Below are 20403 nucleotides of genomic sequence, written 5' to 3'. Positions count from 1 at the left end.
TGTAAGAAACTCAGAGAGAGACTTTTTACCAGGGCCTGCAGTGACAGGAAAGGGGCAAGTTTTAAATGGAAAACCTTAAGGAAGAATATTTTTTTACGATGAGGGTGGTGAGACACTGGAACAGGTTGCCCAGAGAAGCCGTGGATGCCCCATCCCTCGCAGTGTTCCAGGTCAGGTTGGACAGGGCTTTGAGCAACCTGTTCTAGTGAAGGATGTCCCTGGGCCCATGATCTTTAAAGGTCCCTTCCAACCCCAACCATTCTGTGATTCTGAGTTTCTGCTTTAAACATTCAAATTTGATCCATTGCTGGGATACTATTAGCAGCAATAAATTTGACACCTCCTACTTTTAACACTAATATACTGTACGATATCTTAAGTTCCACACAAAGTTTAAGACATTCTACATTGGGATCATGCAAAACCTTCTTGACTGCAGTCTGGCCTGCAGCAAAAATAAAATAGCCAGGCTTGAATTCCAGGTAATTCAAAGCAGAAGAAACACCTAACCCTCATCAGAAAAAGCATCTTAATTCTGCAGTACTGTTCAGATCAGCAATTACTTTCTTTTTTTAAACTGACTCCCTTCCACTCCTCTACCCCAGTGAACACCACGTCAGACACCAAATGGACTTCTGAGCAAAGCACGCTTTTTACCATGCTTGATGACACGGACACAACACAGGAGTATGACAGGAATTCAGGTACTTTAACCCAGCATCAGAATTAAACTCCTTCTGTGCTGAAGCAGGGAAGGCACCATAGTGAACTTGGAAGAACACACTTACACATGAATCCTAGAAAGCTTAAGATGCAGATTTATTATGCATTAGGAAGCTTATTAACTTAAAAACCAAACCGCATAGTACAAAAGGTTTGTTATCTCTGCTCAATGTGGAACATGTTTCAAAATATATATTTTTAAAATTTGCGCAGTCAATACACAATCCTTTTAAAAAACTGTATATCTGTCAGTTCCCTCATTACATTTATAAATACATGATTTACACAGCACCCCATCTGGAAAAATTAAAACTCCTTACAAATATCTACATATATTGCATACATATAAAACATTCATAGGAGTACTTCATTAAAGTTGGGTTTAATGGTCCATTTACACTGCAGCAAAATACATATAAATCTGTGTATTTTTCTTAAAATGTCTCTAAAAATTAGAACATCTGTAGCCATTCATAACTCCTTTAAAGCATCTTTTAGAAAGGAAATTTGATATTAATATATCCATGAGTTTCAGCAGATAAGACAGTGATATGAAGGCTAAATATGATTAATAAATGAACACTAAGTAGCAGTTAAGGCAAGGGTGAAAAGAATTAATAGGAAAGATTATTTCATATGGTAGATAAAGTGACAAAATGCAATAAATATACATATTTCATGATGTAAACTACTTTGGCACCCACTGGTTTTTCTGCCTCAGAAGTCAGGAGTGTCCATTTTTGTGACACTTTGTTTTATCATTAAAATTCTGTTTTTTATCAGCAAAACCTTAATGTGACCAGTGCTGTCAGGTGCCATCTGGATTTGCTTTAACTGCTCAGAACTCACTGTTCTGGAATGTGGGTTTAAGACTTCAGTAAGACCTTCATTTGTGGGTAATGACTGTCACGTGTGATCATACACCCTCAGAAGTCACCTCAGTTTCATTACTGCTTTCTGGTAACTACTGGACCTCTCGTTCCTAAATAATATTTGAGAACGTGTCTTTAGGAAAGTTAATTACTTTTACTGATAAACACTATTTCAGATACCAGAACTATATAGGTTTGTCCCTCTCACATTGTGAGGACTACATGTGGCATACATGCAGACAAAAGGCATAAGAAATGCAAAATAACCTTTAACAATAGTGGCAGACACTGTTCTGCCTCAGACCTGATTATTTTGCGTACAACTTTGGGAACTGAACATTCAAACTATATAAAAAAAAATCCATTATGTCTGTATATTCGGGTTTCTTCCCAGTACCAGGATGTGACATAGCATTTGCTGTCCAATATTGGGTAGAATCACAGCTAGTCATGACCTGCCATGATAAACAAACCTTCCTCCAAGTATGGTATCAACCTCAAGTATCACACAGCATGTGAGCTTCCCGTGTACACAGCTGCCTTCCTTTCAGAGGCCAGATGGTCTGTACATCCCACCAAGCTTCCACAGCCACAATTCAGCACATGAATTTGTTCCACAGTCTCCTCCGAAGTTAGCCTTCATACACTGCTATCCTGCAGCAATGGTTCAATGTCCTCTTCACTGCTTTGGTCTAGGTTGTTACTCAGAGTACTGCTGATGCTGTTGCTGTGTTTTCTGGTACTGCTGGCTTTGCTGTGCTCAGGAATAAATAAGGCGACTAGAAAAGCCAGAAGAACAATGCATGCTCCAACCAGGAAGGGTGGACCAGGAACAATTGCTCTCTGTGTGTAAACAAGCATATCAAAAATTCAGGAAGTTTTAGACATTGACTTCTGCATTAAGAACAATACCATTAAGGCAGGAGATATTGGAGGATATTTACAGTGACTATAAAGTTTATGCAAACAAGTTCATATGGCAATGCAGCATGCATTTTCTGCATCTACAATCCCTAAGGATTCCTCACCCAACCTGCACACTGATCTAAAAAAACAGAAACATGCACAAAATTAGTAACTGACAATAGGATTGGTAGCAGATGAGAAAGACATTCACTGATGCTTCTTTGTCATTTCTTTTTCTTTAGGCAACATGCCTGTTAAATCAGCAAGACTCCTCTGAAGATTAATAGGATAAGGTTTCAACACCCAGAAGTACAAATGCTCAGTAAGTCTTTAACTTAACTTCACTTTTTCCACTTGCTTCCATGGCTGACATACTTCAGAATCAGATTCACCGAATAAACAAACGTCCCCAAAAAGTAGTACATGAGTGAGAAAAGTAACAGCAGGGCACGCAGGACATACCATTCTTACTGCAGAGGCAGGGTGCTGCCATGTATGATAACCTGGTGTTTGGAGTTATTCTCTCTTGCTTCTAAGCAGTGTATTTTTAAATTTTAAATACAATTTACCCACGTTTCACAACCACAATTAAAACAAGCACCAGAGAAGTTATAAGACTAATTTTAAATCGTCTAAATTTGATGACAAAACTCAGAAGTGCCAGCAGTCCAGCAATTGTTTTAAAATCCTAAACAACTTTTCTGTATTTTTCTCAATCAAAACCAAATAAAAGACAGAAGATGAAGCTTGTCAATCCAGTGTACTTTTCTTTCTACCGAATAAAATGCCAGAAGTTATTCTGATATGCAGTGGGAAAGTAGCTGAAATTAAGCATACAGTTACAGGATATTTCCCTTGCTTCAACTCTTGTTATAAGCAGTGGCCTAATTTGTAGCGCAACAGCTGATTTATCTGAGCAGTGTTTGAATATTCCACTATTGCAGTTTCACTGAAGAGAGCAAGAAGTTTTGAAAACTGGTCCTTACTCATTGCATTGCCAAGTGTTATTATTACTCTCCAAAAACAGCCTATGACTGCACTGTTTGCTGTAAGGGCTCCCTGTAGATAATTTCAATGATGCAACCTCACTCTCTTTTCTGACAGCAGAGAATCACAAGTGTGGCCTGTGGTAACACTGCAGCTCTCCCACTTCCATGAGAAAAAAAAAAAGTGATACTCAGTAAAATCCTATTCTTAAGTCCCCTAGAGTAACAGAAATTAATAAACACAAGCCAAAAAAAAACTAAAAAAATAAGTTTGAGCTGTTTAAAAACCACCAGAAATGACCACTAAGATGTATTCTCCTCCATTTACTCTACATGTTAAATAACTGAAATTTGCATCCAGACTTTCCTGTCACCGCTGTTTCAATATGAAGGTTTACAGAACCATTATATCTAGCAATTTGTTTTAGCACTCTGTCCATCAGTCAACTCAGAAGACTTTATATCTGAAAGGTACAATAACAATAATCAGCTTTGATTAGTTAATTTTTTAAAAATGGGATAAGACAGCTGTCTCTCAAAGGAACACATGTCAAAAGTGACACAAATTTATTCTTTATATTAATAATTTTAAGAAAGCCTATATAAATAACCTATTTCTGGTAACAGCTTAAAAACCTATTTCCTCTAGTTGCAGTAACACCTAGTATTACAGTAGTGGAAACAAAGGAAACAAATTCATCTCAGTAGCACGCTGGGTTTGATGAAGGTCCAGCACAGTAAGAGTACATTCTTAGTTAAGTTTCTGTACTCACTGCCTTTGACAAGCAGGGGTAGAATCCAAGCTTAAGTGTCAGAAAAAAACCTGAAAAATTAACAATGCTGTCGCAGCCTAAAACGTTATATCAGTTAACTGCAGTTCCACAGACATCCAGTAACTTTTTAAGACAAGGTACTTGACCATTTAAACTTGCTATTAAAATGCTCTTAGTGAACATTTATTAGCATTCAATAAAATAAACACTTTTCAAACTACGTAGATCTGTAAAGCAACTCCCAGCTATTGATTTAAAACACTGAACAAAAATCAACACAGGTAGCTTGCACTTGCACCTTGCAAATCCAAGGTACTAGTACCAGTGTTGCAAGCCAGGCTTGTACACATTTGCTAATTTCCTTGTTTAACTTGGTGCATACCTTGGTGTTCACTTCCACTCGTTTTACTGAGATCAATTTTTAAAGCTATATAATATTTAAATTGTGGAGTTCTTTCCCACTGTTGTATTAGACTTGAGCATAAGAATTAGTAGGAAAAAAATTTGTTATTTTCCTGAACGATAGTTTTGTGTTAGATGCCTGGTAACTACTAACAGGGAAATACGTAATTACAGACATTTAACAAAGCTTATGAGCACATACATAATTAAACATAAGAGCTGTCCCAAAGAAATTAGACTAAAAAGCAATCTTAGTTACATGCAAATACTTACTGATTTTGCTGTACTGCTTACTAAAAAATGCCTATTTATTAAGTAGGTTTTCAACAAAACAAGCACGTCAAACAATTGTTTAATTTACACTTACAGCTTAGAAAAATCATTATTTTTTAAGGAAGCTCATACATTAAGCTTCAAGAATGAAGCTTAATTTAAGCAGGACTTTCTTCTACCATAAGCTTTAGAAAATTCCACAACAGAAGTTTTGACTCATTTATAGCTTACTGGAACAGTCAGTTGCTCCACTGTAATATATCTGGGCTACTTCAAAAAAAAAAAAAAAAAAAAAAAAAACAAAACCCAAACCTAAACATGAATATTCTTAATGTAACGGAATATACTGAAATTACTTGTAACAGAAATGTGTGTACAAGGTCAAAAAGCCAACATGCTCCCTGACCCCAAGAAAGGTTCATGTGATTCGATGCTTTAAAAAACAGAGTTCAAGAGCGAAATTTTAACTAATGGAAGCATGACAAAGATCTTGAAAACCTGAAATCATGATTATAAAGGCTTCCCCTATTTTACTGTAGTTCCCTTTTTGTAGAACTAAAAGAGTGTATCTGCCCCCTTACTCTAAAACTCCATTCAGTTTGCTTGAGCAAATTATGTCGCACCTCACCATAGGTACAGCTGTGAGCAAATATGTTCAAGCACTGATTACAGTTAATACAATGGAAATATGCACAAACGGGGATGAACAACGAACAGTTGTTTCCACAGTAACAGCACCAGTTACTTACATATTTAGCTTATCTATTTTCTTAATCAGCTTAATGACAAGCTAAGAGATCATCAGCTCTCTGAAAAGTCCATCCTTAGTATTTTGAAAAAGCAATGAATAAAAGCTGAAGACGTCAGAGCAATCAAGTCAAAAAGAAAAAAAGGTCCACAAGATTCTCCAAGCTCTGCTAAGCATATATTTGATGTTTTGGAAGGCAAATAGAAAACAACAAAGCAGACAAAAATGCAGACCTGAAACAAAGATGGAAGGGATACAAGAAGAGACTGAAGGGAGTTCAAAGAAATGTTGGATAGGATCGATTTCTCCCCTCCCTGACAAGTTTCATACAGGTAAGAAAAGGTGAAAACAGCATTGTTACTGCCATTGAAGAAAAAAAAAGTATCTCTACTGTATACTGAATTACTGTACACATAATTAACCTACTGCTGTGATGTTCAAAGATAAACTTTTTACAATTTACTGAGTTAGCAAAAATCATCTGTTGTCAAAATTTGATGTTTCACTGTAATTCACAATTACACCTGTGCTGAGTAGATTTACATCAAAAAAGTTAACTGATTCTATTAGAAAACTAAAACAAAAGCTGATACTACTGTAACTCTAAATATTTAGTGTCAAGTTCAAATTATGAGCTATCTTACTATTTCAATAAAGCTGACAAGTGACTACAATTAAGTAGTTCAAGAATTACACATCAAGATTATAAATCAACCAAAAATGACACATTTTTAGCCCTTATGAGTTCTACACAGCAAACTTCACACCAAATTTTAAACCTACTTCATCACTGGGATCTTGCATTGCTTTTTTTCCAGAAGTCTGATCAGGTGGCAATTCATTTAGCTCCACATGAAAGAGAAAGAAAATAAAGCCATACAGTGCTGGTCCCAGGCCATTGCACAGACCTCTTATTCCAGTTATTATTCCTTGGACAACTCCTAATGAAGAAGAAATGAAAAAGAAAGTAGAATTTTTTTTTTAAATAAAGAATAAAATACACAGAGCCAACAGCTCTGAGCGTATTCTAACGGCTGTTCCAAAATAGCATGTCTCAATTATTTCTACATACCAAGATCTTAAGAAATACACTGAAGACAACTTTGCTGGATTAAAATAATGCTCTGCATGACCATAGTTCTGTCACTGTACTTGCATGCTACTGGAAGTGATATGAATTTTCAGTATGAGTGACTAAATTTATGTGCAAGTCTAATTTTTTTAATTAGTTCTTCCACCCTCACCCAAAGCCTACAACGAAGAAAACAGAGATTATTTATTTTCAAGTGAAATTTAGAGCAATATATCTGTGTGTTAAGGGTTGTTGTTGGCAAAATATGCACCAACTGTAACAGATTTCTTCCCTTTACCAGTCTAAAACCAGGATTTATTTAAGTACCAACTGACTTATTTGGGGCAGTAAATTCAGCAGTACTGCAGTAAATTCACAATACTAGATTGGTTGCAGTTTTGCATTAGATTATTTGAAAAGCTTGATTAATCAAACTTCTACAGGTGTATTTCTGTTTCAACTTCGTTCAGTGATTGTGACAACAGTATAAAAAGCTTTTTGACGATCTTACAGATGAAGATGCTACAGAACACCATTTTTACACTATTAGTAGTCTGTGTATCCCCTTCCTTCTCAAGGCAGTAAGTTGTAAAATGGAAGGAAAGAAAACATTCCAAAAAGAAAGCTGTGTTTTTTCTTTATAGGTTGACATGTAAGCTTAAAATCTTTGTGCCACTAGGTGGCAAAACTTCACTCTAGAAACTACTTTATGCCTGAGCTATTAACAGTAGTTTCCCCTATGTAAAATGAAAGATCAGTGACTTCTGTCAACTTAAACTAGTCATTTCGTGGCATAAATAGAAAACAAGTCTTTTAAATCTCTTTAAAATGTCTGTATTAGAAACAAAAATGGAAGAAAGGGGAATGATAAAGAGCCATGGAAAATAGTGTCTTTTGCACCTTTCAAACTCAATAGAAATCTGCCCCCTAGAACTGCACCGCCTTTGTGCCTCCCATATTAACTGCACTTATCTAACTTCAGATTGTACATTAAAGCAGGACTGATACTTATATGTACAGGATTTTTTTAAAGAGAACAGTAAATTCAGTTATTACACACCAATGTATTATTTTGTAATGACTCCTTCCCTCACTTCATTTTAAATGAAGAGTTATTTCTGATTGTTTATTCATTCCCCTTCACATCAAAATCAATCAATATTTCTCTGCTCTCAGATCAACTATTTACTTAAATTTCCTTTTCTATTGGCAAATGGGGCCAACTTTTCCACACAGAATAGAGCTTCTGGTATAGGCTTATTTTAATTTGGTAAAATGTGAGTTTGTTTCTATTAAAGAGATAGTATTGTTACATTAACCCTCGCTATCTACTTAGAGATTATTACCTTTAATAAAAAGAGAGGAAGGAAAAAACATGAAAGTTACCCCATCTGTTTTTGTTGCTTTGGTAGTGCTTTTACAGGAAGCTAGAAGAGAAGTAGCGGGTCAGACAGAAACTATGCATTTTGCAATACAAATCTGACAAATTTGTGTACCTCCTTCCTCTCTGCATAGGTTAGCAGGCTTCCGCAGCTACTACCAAAGAAACTCCTTACTTATCAGCATATTTCAAAAGTACACACAGGCAAGTATTCTGCTTTCTAGACAGAAGAGTCATCCAAGAAACCAGTATGATGCTAAAACAGAAATTCAGTCAATACTCACCTTGTTGATCTGACTCTGCATTTCGTGAAACCAGAGCACTGATTGCTGGGAACGTAATGCTTGACATTGCTGCTACAGCTCCTGCTGCCCACATCATCCTGTGTTAAATATGTAATTTAAATTAAAAATGAGATTGCCCATGTAATTACTCCCCACTTCCCCAGGAAGGGCCACAAGGCTACCCTCAAGGGCTTAATAGCCTTTCAGAATTACTCTTATTAAAATACCTAAAGACTGGAAGTTACCTGGTCAGGGCCTTCTTCCTGCTGCCCTCCCACAAATTACCCTGAGCTTGTTGGAACAGAAGCACATTTGATTTTACACCAGCTATTACAGCAGAGGAAAAGAAGAGAGTAGGAGTGAAGTGATGCACGGGCTTTCACTCTCCAAAGGCTGTACAAGGGAACAATTTCACAGCAAGTCCCCGTGAGGCAGTTCTCTAACTTGTATAACTCACTGGGAAGTACTCTGATAAAGAACAAGCATTCTTCACTGACAGTGGGACAAACTCTAAAGAAAAAGCTGGTCCAGCTTATGGTTCTAGTTCACTTTACTTACAGTCAGTTTTTCCAACAAAAGGAGCTCTAGATAGTTTCCAAGACCAAATATAGTACGAAAATGACATGTTAAAAAAAGTAGAGGTCCAGTAACTGATTGATAGAATGGATTTAGTGGAATTACTGGAGAGAACATACCGCTTACTAGGTTGTGAGCTTAAAAAGAAGTTTTAACTACATTTGTAAACATAGAAGCCAGTGGACAAAACAGTGCAAGACTCCTTTTTTCTAAAGGGCTGTTAGTCTGCGGCTTACACAATATATCTGGAAATGTTCTATCATTCCTACCTGTGCAAAATACAGACCGAACTTTGGCAGTGTAGCGCAAATGAGAATGCTTAATTCACAGAACATTTAAATACTCAGGAAAACAGAATTAAAGGTAGAATTTCTTGGAAAAACATTTTCAGTTCCATAACCTATGTAGATATAACTATGAAAATGCGTCCTTACCAAGACTGAGATCCAAAACCATACCAAGCCAACTGAAGGATCTGGAAGCCAAGGCCAAGGAGAACTGTGTTTTTGTTCCCTATCGACCTCATCAGGATACTGAGAAATACAGTCTGCAAGAGAAATTGGTTCATCTAAAAGTTATTTTAAAAAGCCAGATTGCTAAAGTAATTTCTGCTTCTACACAAAGTAATTGAGAAGACCTTTCAACTGCTGAGGAAATTCACACTATTCATGCTCTTACTTCCCCTGTATTAAGTCCAAAATGCAGACTAGTTTACAAATATTTGATGTACAGACTTTCTTAAAGAGTTTCTACTTCAGGACATACATTGCCTCCTCTGTAGACATTACACCTCAGTGTCTGCTTTTGCTGTAAACAGGCGTTCGTTTCTAGTTCTACAATTTTGTTTCATTACAGGCTAGAGAGTTCCACAATAAATGCTGGTACAAAGTTAAGATAGTGCAGGCTGAATATGGGTTGAATTTACAAGTATCTACAAATACTGGAGAGAAAAAAAGACTGTTAGCTCAAAAAAAAAATTATCTCTTTAGGTCAGGTGAATTACTACAAATTTACAATTAAAACCCACAGGTAAACCCTGCTACTTTTCCAACTTTACCACATGCACTGAAATTTGGCCAAGCCCAATTCCTAGGCATCTTTAATACATTTTCTGCTGACTCTCTACATGACTCATACAACCCTTTTATTTGCATATGGCAACTAATCCTAAAGGAAGACCACTGTTTGTCTTCTGTTAGTGGTGTTATTGCTGACAGGGAAGGAGGTCCCAATTCAGATAAAACAGCAATACACTCAGGGCAAGAAGCAGACTGACTGTTCCTAGTAAGGGAAAGTCCATATGGACAACTTCACTCAGTTAACAGTGCACATGTTTTTATTTAACATGAGAAACTCAGCAATGCCACAGTAAAAAGCTAGGCAAAAGGAACCAGAAGGATTGCAGAGTAGAGTTTACTTCCTCTCTCATGTAGATCTTACACTTGTTTTCTTGTCTCTCATTCTTAGACAAAGCTAGTTTGAAAGCTAATTAGCAAAAATACAGTAATTCTATCTACATGTGATGAGTTCTTTCTGGAGATATTCACATGCCAACATAAATCAGTACTTATGAAGCAAAGTTTTCTTCAATAAGCTGCACTCTTGAAAGAGTTCAAAAACCAGTGCAGAGTTCACTCATTTTAACACTGAAAATTATGAACAGAAGGGCAGGCATTTTAGAGATTTTTGGCAAAAATACTGGTCTGAATAAAGCATGATTGGCAAATATAAGTGCACATAAAAGTATCAGAACAATCCCCAGAGCAAGGATTAAAATAATGACTTGTATTAATAATGAAGGACACAACACCAGTAAAACTGGTAAACACTGAAGAATGTGTTGTTTACATCAAAACAGTAAGACCTCCACTCTGCTAAAGCTGGCAACAAGGTTCCAGCACATTCTCCGTGCCATTCTTCTTCCCATTACCACAACAGGAAGACAAACCGTACCCATAAAGACACCAACAATCACATCATAAAAGGTTTGATTCCTAAAAGGTATAAAGGACCTGTCCAAAAACCAGCTCACTGTTGCCAATTAAGAGGTATGAAAGCAATATACCAAGCCCTCACAGTTCCTCAGCCTCCACGCCGAGCCTAAGTAACCCTGAACAGACCGTGTCAATACCTGCACTGTCAGTACGCAAGTTCAATAGCATAAACCAACTGAATAGGTGCAAGTAGCATGGCTTTTTCTTAAAATAAATAATATGTTTCCCTTTCAGAAGGCCTTGCATTAAGTAACCGATTTCCTACATAATTGTAATCATTTAAAGCCAGAGTTCCAGTAAATTTGGTGATCCACGCTTATCAAATTTTAGCTTCATTTTCTGATGCCCAGGTCCAGGAAAGCAGATTTAAAGCAAGACATTTACACAGACTAGTTATGAATATAACCTTTAGTGAATGCAAGATACGTTGGCATTTTAGAGCATGTAAGAAGTTTATAGACAAGCTTAACAGTAAGAAGTGTGCACCCTGGCATTCAGTTTGTACTGTTTAATAAAACACTAAGAAGAATAAAGCTTACCTGAGCTATTATAGACAGAATGCCTACCACAGCTATAAATGCCGCAATGCTAGCAGATCCAAAACCTATAATCTGAAGACAAGCAGAAAATACATCAAACAAATGCCAAACACAATCCAGGACAATCACTAGCAAAGAGATATCTTCTTAAAAGAAAACACTGATCCCTGCTTATAATCTAAATCCATATAGGAAGTGTCCACTTTCAAAAATAATCCTTAACTTGACTGCTTGCCAAGAAATCCACGTGAGAAAAAAAAAGAAAACAGGCCTTAAAGAAAAGGAGACAGGAAGTCATGTATCTGGAAATTGTAATTCTCTATCCCCTCCCACAGACACAATAGCTTTTCAACAGGCAAGATCCCAACTTGAGACATATAAACTGCTGCAGTGAATGGGAACAAAGGTCTGCTTAACTTTATGAACACATGCTTAAGCTATGGCAGGGTTTATGCATCAGGAGTTATTCAGTTATGCATCAAGTGTTACTTGGTCCTTGGCTTAGCAAATTACTCTGCCTTTATTTTTTGAAGCTGTATTTTGCCAGAAAGCAGTTTTCTGAGCAAAGTCTTCAAAAAGAAGCAACTCTTAGGGAATACTTAATTAAACATTCTTAATAAGAGGTGAAGACACTAACACTTACCTGTCTCAAGTAGAGAAAGAAGCTAGAATACTGGCCAGCCTCAGGCAGATAGGAAAAAAACACTGTAATGCAGATCGGGAGAACTGTAGAATCTTTTCTAACCTTCTTCAGAGACTGTAAAACAAGGATACACAAGTATTGCAACGTTTATACAGAGTTTAATGAAAGCATAAAGAAAGCAGAAAGTGGATTCGCTTTTTAAAAATCCAATTTACTCACGCCTATGAGTCAAAAAAAAAAATCACACATGGAAACAGTTAAGCTGAACATTAAGCTAGAAACAATTCCATTATGTACGGTTTGTGGTATCTGATTCTTCTGCAAAGTTTCCATTTGATTTTTGAAGCTACTGATCAGTGCCAAATTACAAGTATTCACTAAAAACAGCATCATGTAATATTTAGAAAAATGCATAATATCTTCTAATTGATCTCCATAAAAATCTGTTCCAAAAATGCTAGCAATTAGTACGGCCTTGTTACAACTGTTTTTCTTCCCAAATTATGACAGTATTTTTGTTGTGTATTTCTTACACTTCTTGTCCCGTAATATGAATCAGTTTGAGTAACAAATAAATTGTGGAAAACAAACACTTTAACTACAGTCTTTCAAGCATGTCACTCATCTCTCAATGTTCACAACCAGTTCCCAGCAAGATGCATCTCATAAAGAACAATCACTCTTTCCTCTCTTAAGACATCAAGGTATAACACAAAGACAAATTAGCTAAGTAAGTAAGAATAAGTGAAAAAGTTTCTAGAAAGGCTGCATTATATGTTTTAACCCTTCCTATGTATGCCCACAGAAAAATCAGGCTTAATAGATCCATTGTCTATTAAAAAGAAATCACATACAACCAAAAGTGGAATTCAAGAGTGGGGAAAGAGATTGCCAACCAAAAGTACAAAGCATAAAATGATTATGGAAAAGTCTTGCAATTATCAGGCTTTGGGGTCTGTAGCACTGTAAGAATTCAGCATTTCTTACAAAACAGAGTAAGTTAGAAGAGTAAAGTATTTTCCCTTTGGATTTCAAACCAAACATTGGTTCCAATTCAAGAAGCATTTAATTCATAGTTTGGTTTGGGGTTTTAAAAGTAGCTAGGTCTTTTTGTGCAAGAGCAGAGAAGAGACATTATGGTATACTGGATAGTCAAGACACCAATAAGATTAAAAACTTCTCAAGCTTATATAATGCAATTAATTACTATTAATATTTAATCATCAATTATTTATTAATTACTTATTGAAGTGCATCTTACTGCAAAAGGGTCTGCTTGTTCCCAAGATATAGAAGCTCCCCGTGAAGCAGGCCTCATTTTTTCTGGCAGAGATTCTGGTACAGCTAGCAGGATGAAGCAGATGTCCACAACAGCTACCAATGTGGCCACTAGTACAACAAGATTATCTCCATAGCTGGCAGACAGGTATGCTCCAATGGCAGGGCTAGTTACCAAACTTGCTGCAAAGGTGGCAGATACCTATGCACAAGAACAGTTTACAAACTTGTTGAAGTGGTTATTCTGCCCCTGCAGAAAAATGAAGTAACTTGTTCAACACCATCACCCCTCCCCAGCAGTGTGGTTTTTTTAAAAAAGAAAATCACCAGTTAAAATTTAAATTTTAAAAAACAATCACTTATGACAGTAAACATGGGTCCAAATAAAGTTTCTCCAACCTCCTCCACAGCACACCATACAAGACAGTATTTGCAGTCCAAGAGTGAGTTAGGCTGAAAGTAAAACAGCTCTTACTTTCAAATAGGCTAAAATGGCTTTTGTTTTCCAGTTAGGGATTTGATGAGATTTCACTGAAAAAGTGGTCAACACATTTAAGTGTCTGCCTAAATGAGCCTGAGCCTCAGCACTCTGGGTAATACATACAGTAATACATAATGCCTTTGTTAACAGTTTGCATTTTAAATGCATAGCTACCACTGGATAGCACAGTGAACTACGAAATCATTAGCTGTGACAACAACAGTATCACTTCATACTATGTTGTAGCGACATGCAGCTACTAACAGATCACTTACTGTATTGGTATACAGTGGAACATGATGAAAAAAATCAAGTGTTATGGTTAAATTTCTCTATACAAATCATTAGAAAATGTTTAGAAATAAAGCTATTTTGTTTGGGTTTGTTGTTTTGTTTTTTCTTAATTACTACTCTTTTCCGGTCCCCAAAATAAAAACACTCTGCGTATCTAATATTTATAATATTTATATATTATATAAATTATATAATATCTTTTTATATATATTTATAGAATAAGAGAGAACACAAGCTAGAAATTTAGCTTTGCATCAAGCTAGAAAAAACATCCTAAGGAAAGGTATAACAAACTGATCAGAAAGAGATGCAGACTTCATCAAAACAACTGCACCTTCATCTATCATCTTGTAGAATTTTAGATCAAACGGTTTCTGTTAAGAAAAAAACATTTGAAGGCAGGCAAATATATTCTCCAAATATACTTACAGCCCTTTTTATAGACAGGAGAAATGAAGTGGGAATTCCAGAACTTTTAAACCTGTTTTGTGCTCTGCTACAAAAATACAAGTTTAGTTCAAGAGAACCAAGTCCTTTATTTTCTTAACTCTTAAGTCAATAGCTGAGGAATCATACATCCCTAAGACTGAAAATATAGGAAACCTTAACAGCTCAAAGTAAAGTACAGTCAGCCAAAATCAAGTCCATGAAAATCTGTATAGTGAAAACAGATGCACAGAGGATGAAGGGATAAGTGACATTCAAAGGCTAAGGGCATCATCTATCAGTGGGCCTCCAACACCTAAGCCAATATAGATATTCAGGAAAGCAAACTAGGCAGGAATTATATTATTACTGTACAAGTTACTTGGTACTAACTGAACTACTTTCCTCTTCTCTTGCCAATTAAGAAAGGTCATGACTAAGTTACTAAAAATACTTCATTATGCATTTTTACCCTTCCTGCCTGTTTTGACTACAGAAAAAGACACTCCATATTAAAAAGAAATCACATAATTTAAAAGCGCAATTTACAGCTGGTGGAAACATATCATCAGATCAAGTATTAAATAACTTGCGTCGCCTTTAACAATATTTCTTGTTCTGCCTGCAAAATTTAAAACACGTTTTGTTACCTCTTCACAGGTAAAGTTGTCAAATTCTTGTCCTGTTCCTATGAGCACAGAGCAGTCTGTGCAGCAGTAAAAAGTCTAAATTAGATTTTCCAAACTCTAACACAGTGCCTTGATGAATGGTTCATTCCTTTCTCTGTCAAGCTCATTATATTAATCAGGAAACAATCTATAGATCAAAATACAAGAAGTTCAATATAAAGGTCATAATCTGACCTTTTCTTTCAAGTTTCGCATATCTTACCAGTCCATAGGCTGTAATTCTTTCATGTTCTTGTGTTACATCAGCTACATAGGCAAATATTACAGAAAAGGTAACAGAAAAGATTCCAGATACCGAAATCATAGCGAAGTACCACCTAATGATTTAAAAGCAACAATTAGAAAGTTTAAGCTAAGACCTCCTGCTTCTCTCTTACTAATCAAGTAAGTTTGTATTTAAGCCATGAGAAGTGTTCCTCAAGAACTAACAAAGAGCTTTACTGGAGATGAATGATGGTGCAGCCTCACTTAAATATTGGAAAACAACACCTTAATTTTTAATATTCTACTGTTTACTTTACATCACCCTAAAAGAAGAATTGGCCCCTTCAGGACACAATGCCTATACATTTTCACACTCTCGAAGCTGAAGCAAGTTTAAGTTATGAAAAAGGAACTATCTTAGAACTCAGTTTCTCAACCAGTTAAGGAATAAATTATCATATAAAATGCTTCGGAAGCTAAAAGCATTCAGTGTACACAAAGGTCTTCTGTAATCCTCCCAAGTTTCACAATGAATGTAAACGACACTGGAACTAAGTCAATTGCACTCAGTTAATATGTCAGAGTTGCCTAATCATAGAGTTAAAAGATCTCTTCTGCAGCAGTTATGGTATTTTTGTGGTCAGTAATTTCTAAGGTCCATTTAGCTTTACAAATATGTTTACTACTACAGCATTGTCAGTCCTCAGGGGAAAAAATTAACAGCTGAGATTAAACCTGAGTTAGACAGGGCTACCAAATAATTTCAATTACTGTTATACTTGTGTAAATACCGTAACTAAATCACATTCCATAATTTCTACTTTTAAGATACAGTTTTAACACCTCTTAAAGAGAAAAGCTTCAGAATATTGCAACGACAGCTTCAAAGGAAAGTGTCCTTCCTCTTGTCTTGTTGTCCCTCTTTCACTTCCCCAAATTGCTCCTTTGACTGAATTTCTACTGCACTGACAAGCTCACTACTGCAGCCTTTACCACTTACCATGGACTTATTCTCATTAATGGAATTGGGGCACAGGTGAAGAAAACTGTAAGAAGAAGAAAATATTTTCTTCCCCAAGCATCTGATAGGGCACCTATTAGCGGAGCGCTGAGAAAGGACAAAAAACCCTGTGACAGAAGAAAAACAATTACTATGTCTATATTTGCATTTCCAAGTTTCACTTTTACCACAATATAAAAAAGGACTACAATTCCAATTTGATTTTAAACACAAAACAGTAGATAACTGAAATTGTACACAATTTCTTCTACAGTCTACTTTTCTGTGATTCTTATGTTTTACGTTTAAAATCTATTAAACCTGAGTGCATTAAAAAAAAATTTTTTAAGCCATACATTTTTTCAGGACCAATTTGATTCAATGGAGAAGTACAACGGACTGCAAAAGCTTCTTAATCTCCAAAAACTACAATCTAGGACACCTTTGTAGCCTCTATCACAAGACTTAGTGCTAGATTCCAAACCCAAATTCCCCTCTAATTTGGACTGTCCTAAGGGAGGGTTTTCGGTAACCTAACTGTTCTCTGAAACAAATTAAACAGACCACTAAGTGCTTTATTCTACGTATTTATCACGTACATGGCATTTGTACATTTCAAGAACTATGAGGACTATTTAGGCAGGCTTGACAACCTGAGACAGGGGAGCACCATAATGGTAATCCAGTGGCAAAAGTCAGATTTAGGGGTACAGTTGTCATGGGAAAAATTGACTAAGCATCAAATACTAGATTTTTCAGCATTTCACAAAGTCGTAGAATCTAGGCCTCAAATCTGCTCTGTATTACACAGAAGAATTAAAATAAGCACAACCTTTCCCATGTTTGTTAACTGCAAAGCCTCCAGAGCAGATTCATTTTCCTAATAACTAGTATACTGTTCTTGTATCAATCCAACTCTGCGATAAATCCAAGCACTAATAAATACATGATTCTGTAAGCACCTCAATACACCCAAAGTCTAGTCCAGCTAACTTTAGCTAACATCTGGTCAAATATTGTCACCTTCAAGTTTAACATATGCATACAGACTACTGTACTAAATCGCTATTCTGCCAAATCCCAATAAACAACTCTGATTCTGATAATTTCAGTACGTAAACTTAGAGCAAAAGCTACAAAGCCAGACCACTGGATCCTAGGCAAGTTAGATGCCTTACTCAGTTGAAATTAATGTTTTTGATCCTTAGAGTCCGATTTCAGTAGAACATGAACTAACATGTTCTGCTGTCATCCAAAACACTTTTGATGTTTCGTAAACAGCGCTTTAAACAAAATATTGGACACTGAAGTCCAAGCTCACTCTGGTCTATGCTCCCCTGCCATTTATTATACCTGTTAGAGCAATGCATACATTTAACACCATGATATTAATGCATTTTTCTACAGATATGCTTTGTAGCAAATATATGGGGAATCCTCTATTCACTACTTTCAAGTGATATGCATTGTTTCACTGCACTGTGAATGAACAGAGCTGCAAATAAACACCAAGAACAACATGAACTCTGTTTTTTTTTAAGGGAACAATACAGAGTTAACTTCCTCTTTCAGTTTGAGACATCACGACATCGCTAGTGCATGGTGTTCTGCCAGTCCACCATGAAAGATACCAGGCAGCAAATCCATCGTAAAGATGTCATGTTCTTACGACTATAAACAATGCTTTAGATCTGTTACAGTATTCAAAGCTAAGTAATTTATGGGTGCTATAAATTAACTTAGTCCTAAATTACACTAAGTGCTTTGAAGTCTGTTAGTAAGACAGCAAAGAAGAGACTTAAGTTTTAGTTACGCAAGAGAAATTTTGCAAGCTTTTTTTGTGGCAATGATCCAGTATGACCACTGAGTGAATGCAGTGGTATAAGAAAGATGTAAGATGCCCTGAGTATCTTGACCATCACAGAACACCCAAAAACTGCTAAAAAAAAAAATAAAACAGAGGGGTGGGGGTGGAGGAACAACGAAACAAACAGCCCTGCTGAAAATTATCTTTTGTACCACATCTTGGACAAAATCACAGTGTTTAAGTGCTTCATTTTTTTATCTCAATGATATCACAATGGCTGCATTAATCTGCTTCTGATATATATCATCTAACATTAGGAAGCACACATTAAAAAATTAGCTCCATTCTCAGAAGGTTCCTTACCAAGATTACAGTAGCCACAACTGGTACCTATGCAAATTAGAAGAATTTAAACTTCTGAGAAATATTTCACTTGTTTCAAGAAGCTACCATTTAGCAAGTAAAACTTGAACTGAGCCCAAGGACACAACCATTACAATAAAAAAAATGGCTTAAAAAACTAATTACCTTCTCAGTGTTTTGGATGCTCTTATGGAGAATGCAGGAGAGACAAATTACAATACAGGAGCAAACAGAATATTTAGGTCAGAGGTTTTTTTTAAAAAAATAATCTTACCTTAACACCTTGAATAAGACCATTCATTAAAAATGTATGATGGGAAAATGTTTCATGTAAGACCTGACAAGGAAAAAAAAGCATTCTTTGAATCAGGAGAGACAGGAGAAAGTTGATTCAAGGTTTAAATTTGATTTGTAAAACAGGATAGCTTCATTGGGACATGTTAAGAAGTATCTTATCCCAGAATTATGCTCTTATTTGTCTTAATGACAAGGTTTAATATCAATTTATTGGTATAAATTCCTCTGTTGGCACAGATGACACTGTACCACAGAGATAGTTTGGTTTGGGATACTTTGCTCAGAAAAGGGATCTGTGCAAGCAAAAAGCATCTCCATGTGGTACAAATCACAGACTTTTTGAGGTAGAGAATTCCTTCAAAAGGCCGACTCATTCATTGTTACTAATCAGGAGTGAAAATGAGATTCAGCTAACTTACTCTGTCAAGAAAAAAAAAGCACTATATTCACAACTGCCCAAAAAGGCACTGTGCAGACTGTTTCTGAATATACTGCAGACATTCAATAGTCAGTTAAGAACACTTCTGATGAACAAGTAGCTGCTCATAAATACTAGCAACAGTTCTGAGTGCTTCATGTATCCTTTAAGTACAGCTATGAATTCATTCAAGGTGCTTTGCCAGCAGTCTTAATTCAAGGGCAAGCATGTTAATCTATACTAAACAGATTTACCATAAATATGCCAGACAGTTAAAAGGCCTCACAGGTGCTACTGTGTTGATTAGGAGTTATTGCAATGATCAAAGCATGTATGCACACACACTTCAAATTCATTTGCTGTTTTCATCTATAGATGAGTGCCAAAAACTACAAAAAATATTTATATGCATATTGAGAAAGCAACTAGCCTGAAGAAACAATACTTTAGTGTAAATGAAAAATATCAGCATCATTTTTCAAGGATGACTGAGATTCTTAAATCGTAAGTTTAATAACAATGTTGTTCCCATCTTAACTACTAGTCAGATAATTCTGCTTATTTACAGCCCTTTTTCCTTCTGGTCTCATCGTCTGTTTATATATTTAGCATAGTTTTGCACCTGTTTGACCACTAATCTAACAATACAAATGGAGGAAAAAAGTCAGGGTTCAAATTAGAGATCTAGAAAGTAGATGTGTTCAAAGTGAAAACAACAGCAGCAACACCACCACCAGCAGCAACACCACCACCAGCAGCAACACCACCACCAGCAGCAACACCACCACCAGCAGCAACACCACCACCACCAGCAACACCACCACCAACACCACCAGCAACACCACCAGCAACACCACCAGCAACACCACCAGCAACACCACCAGCAACACCACCAGCAACACCAGCAACACCAGCAACACCACCACCACCACCACCACCACCAACACCACCCAAACCACAAGCAGGAAGGTCAC

At 36.3% G+C, this 20403-nt stretch overlaps 1 protein-coding gene across 4 annotated transcripts in view; it reads right to left on the bottom strand.

The window, feature by feature from the left end:
* Positions 1 to 795: 795 nt before the first annotated feature.
* SLC71A2 (solute carrier family 71 member 2) overlaps positions 796 to 20403 on the bottom strand; it is a 34451-nt gene continuing 14843 nt past the window's right edge. For 3 of the 4 annotated variants that reach the window (XM_075078448.1, XM_075078449.1, XM_075078450.1), the window contains 10 exons: positions 18989 to 19051; positions 16545 to 16672; positions 15543 to 15657; positions 13434 to 13652; positions 12173 to 12286; positions 11530 to 11601; positions 9431 to 9543; positions 8421 to 8518; positions 6467 to 6624; positions 796 to 2438 (listed from right to left, as the gene is read on the bottom strand). In XM_075078448.1, coding sequence (XP_074934549.1) covers positions 2235 to 2438; positions 6467 to 6624; positions 8421 to 8518; positions 9431 to 9543; positions 11530 to 11601; positions 12173 to 12286; positions 13434 to 13652; positions 15543 to 15657; positions 16545 to 16672; positions 18989 to 19051 — 1284 coding nt within the window. In that variant the 3' untranslated portion in view covers positions 796 to 2234. The remainder of the gene's footprint in view (positions 2439 to 6466; positions 6625 to 8420; positions 8519 to 9430; positions 9544 to 11529; positions 11602 to 12172; positions 12287 to 13433; positions 13653 to 15542; positions 15658 to 16544; positions 16673 to 18988; positions 19052 to 20403) is intronic. The other variant, XM_075078451.1, reaches the window with a different exon arrangement.

This window comes from Phalacrocorax aristotelis, chromosome Z (assembly GCF_949628215.1).
Source record: "Phalacrocorax aristotelis chromosome Z, bGulAri2.1, whole genome shotgun sequence".
NCBI classification, from domain to species: Eukaryota; Metazoa; Chordata; class Aves; order Suliformes; family Phalacrocoracidae; genus Phalacrocorax; species Phalacrocorax aristotelis.
This window is presented reverse-complemented; position numbering and strand designations above follow the sequence as displayed.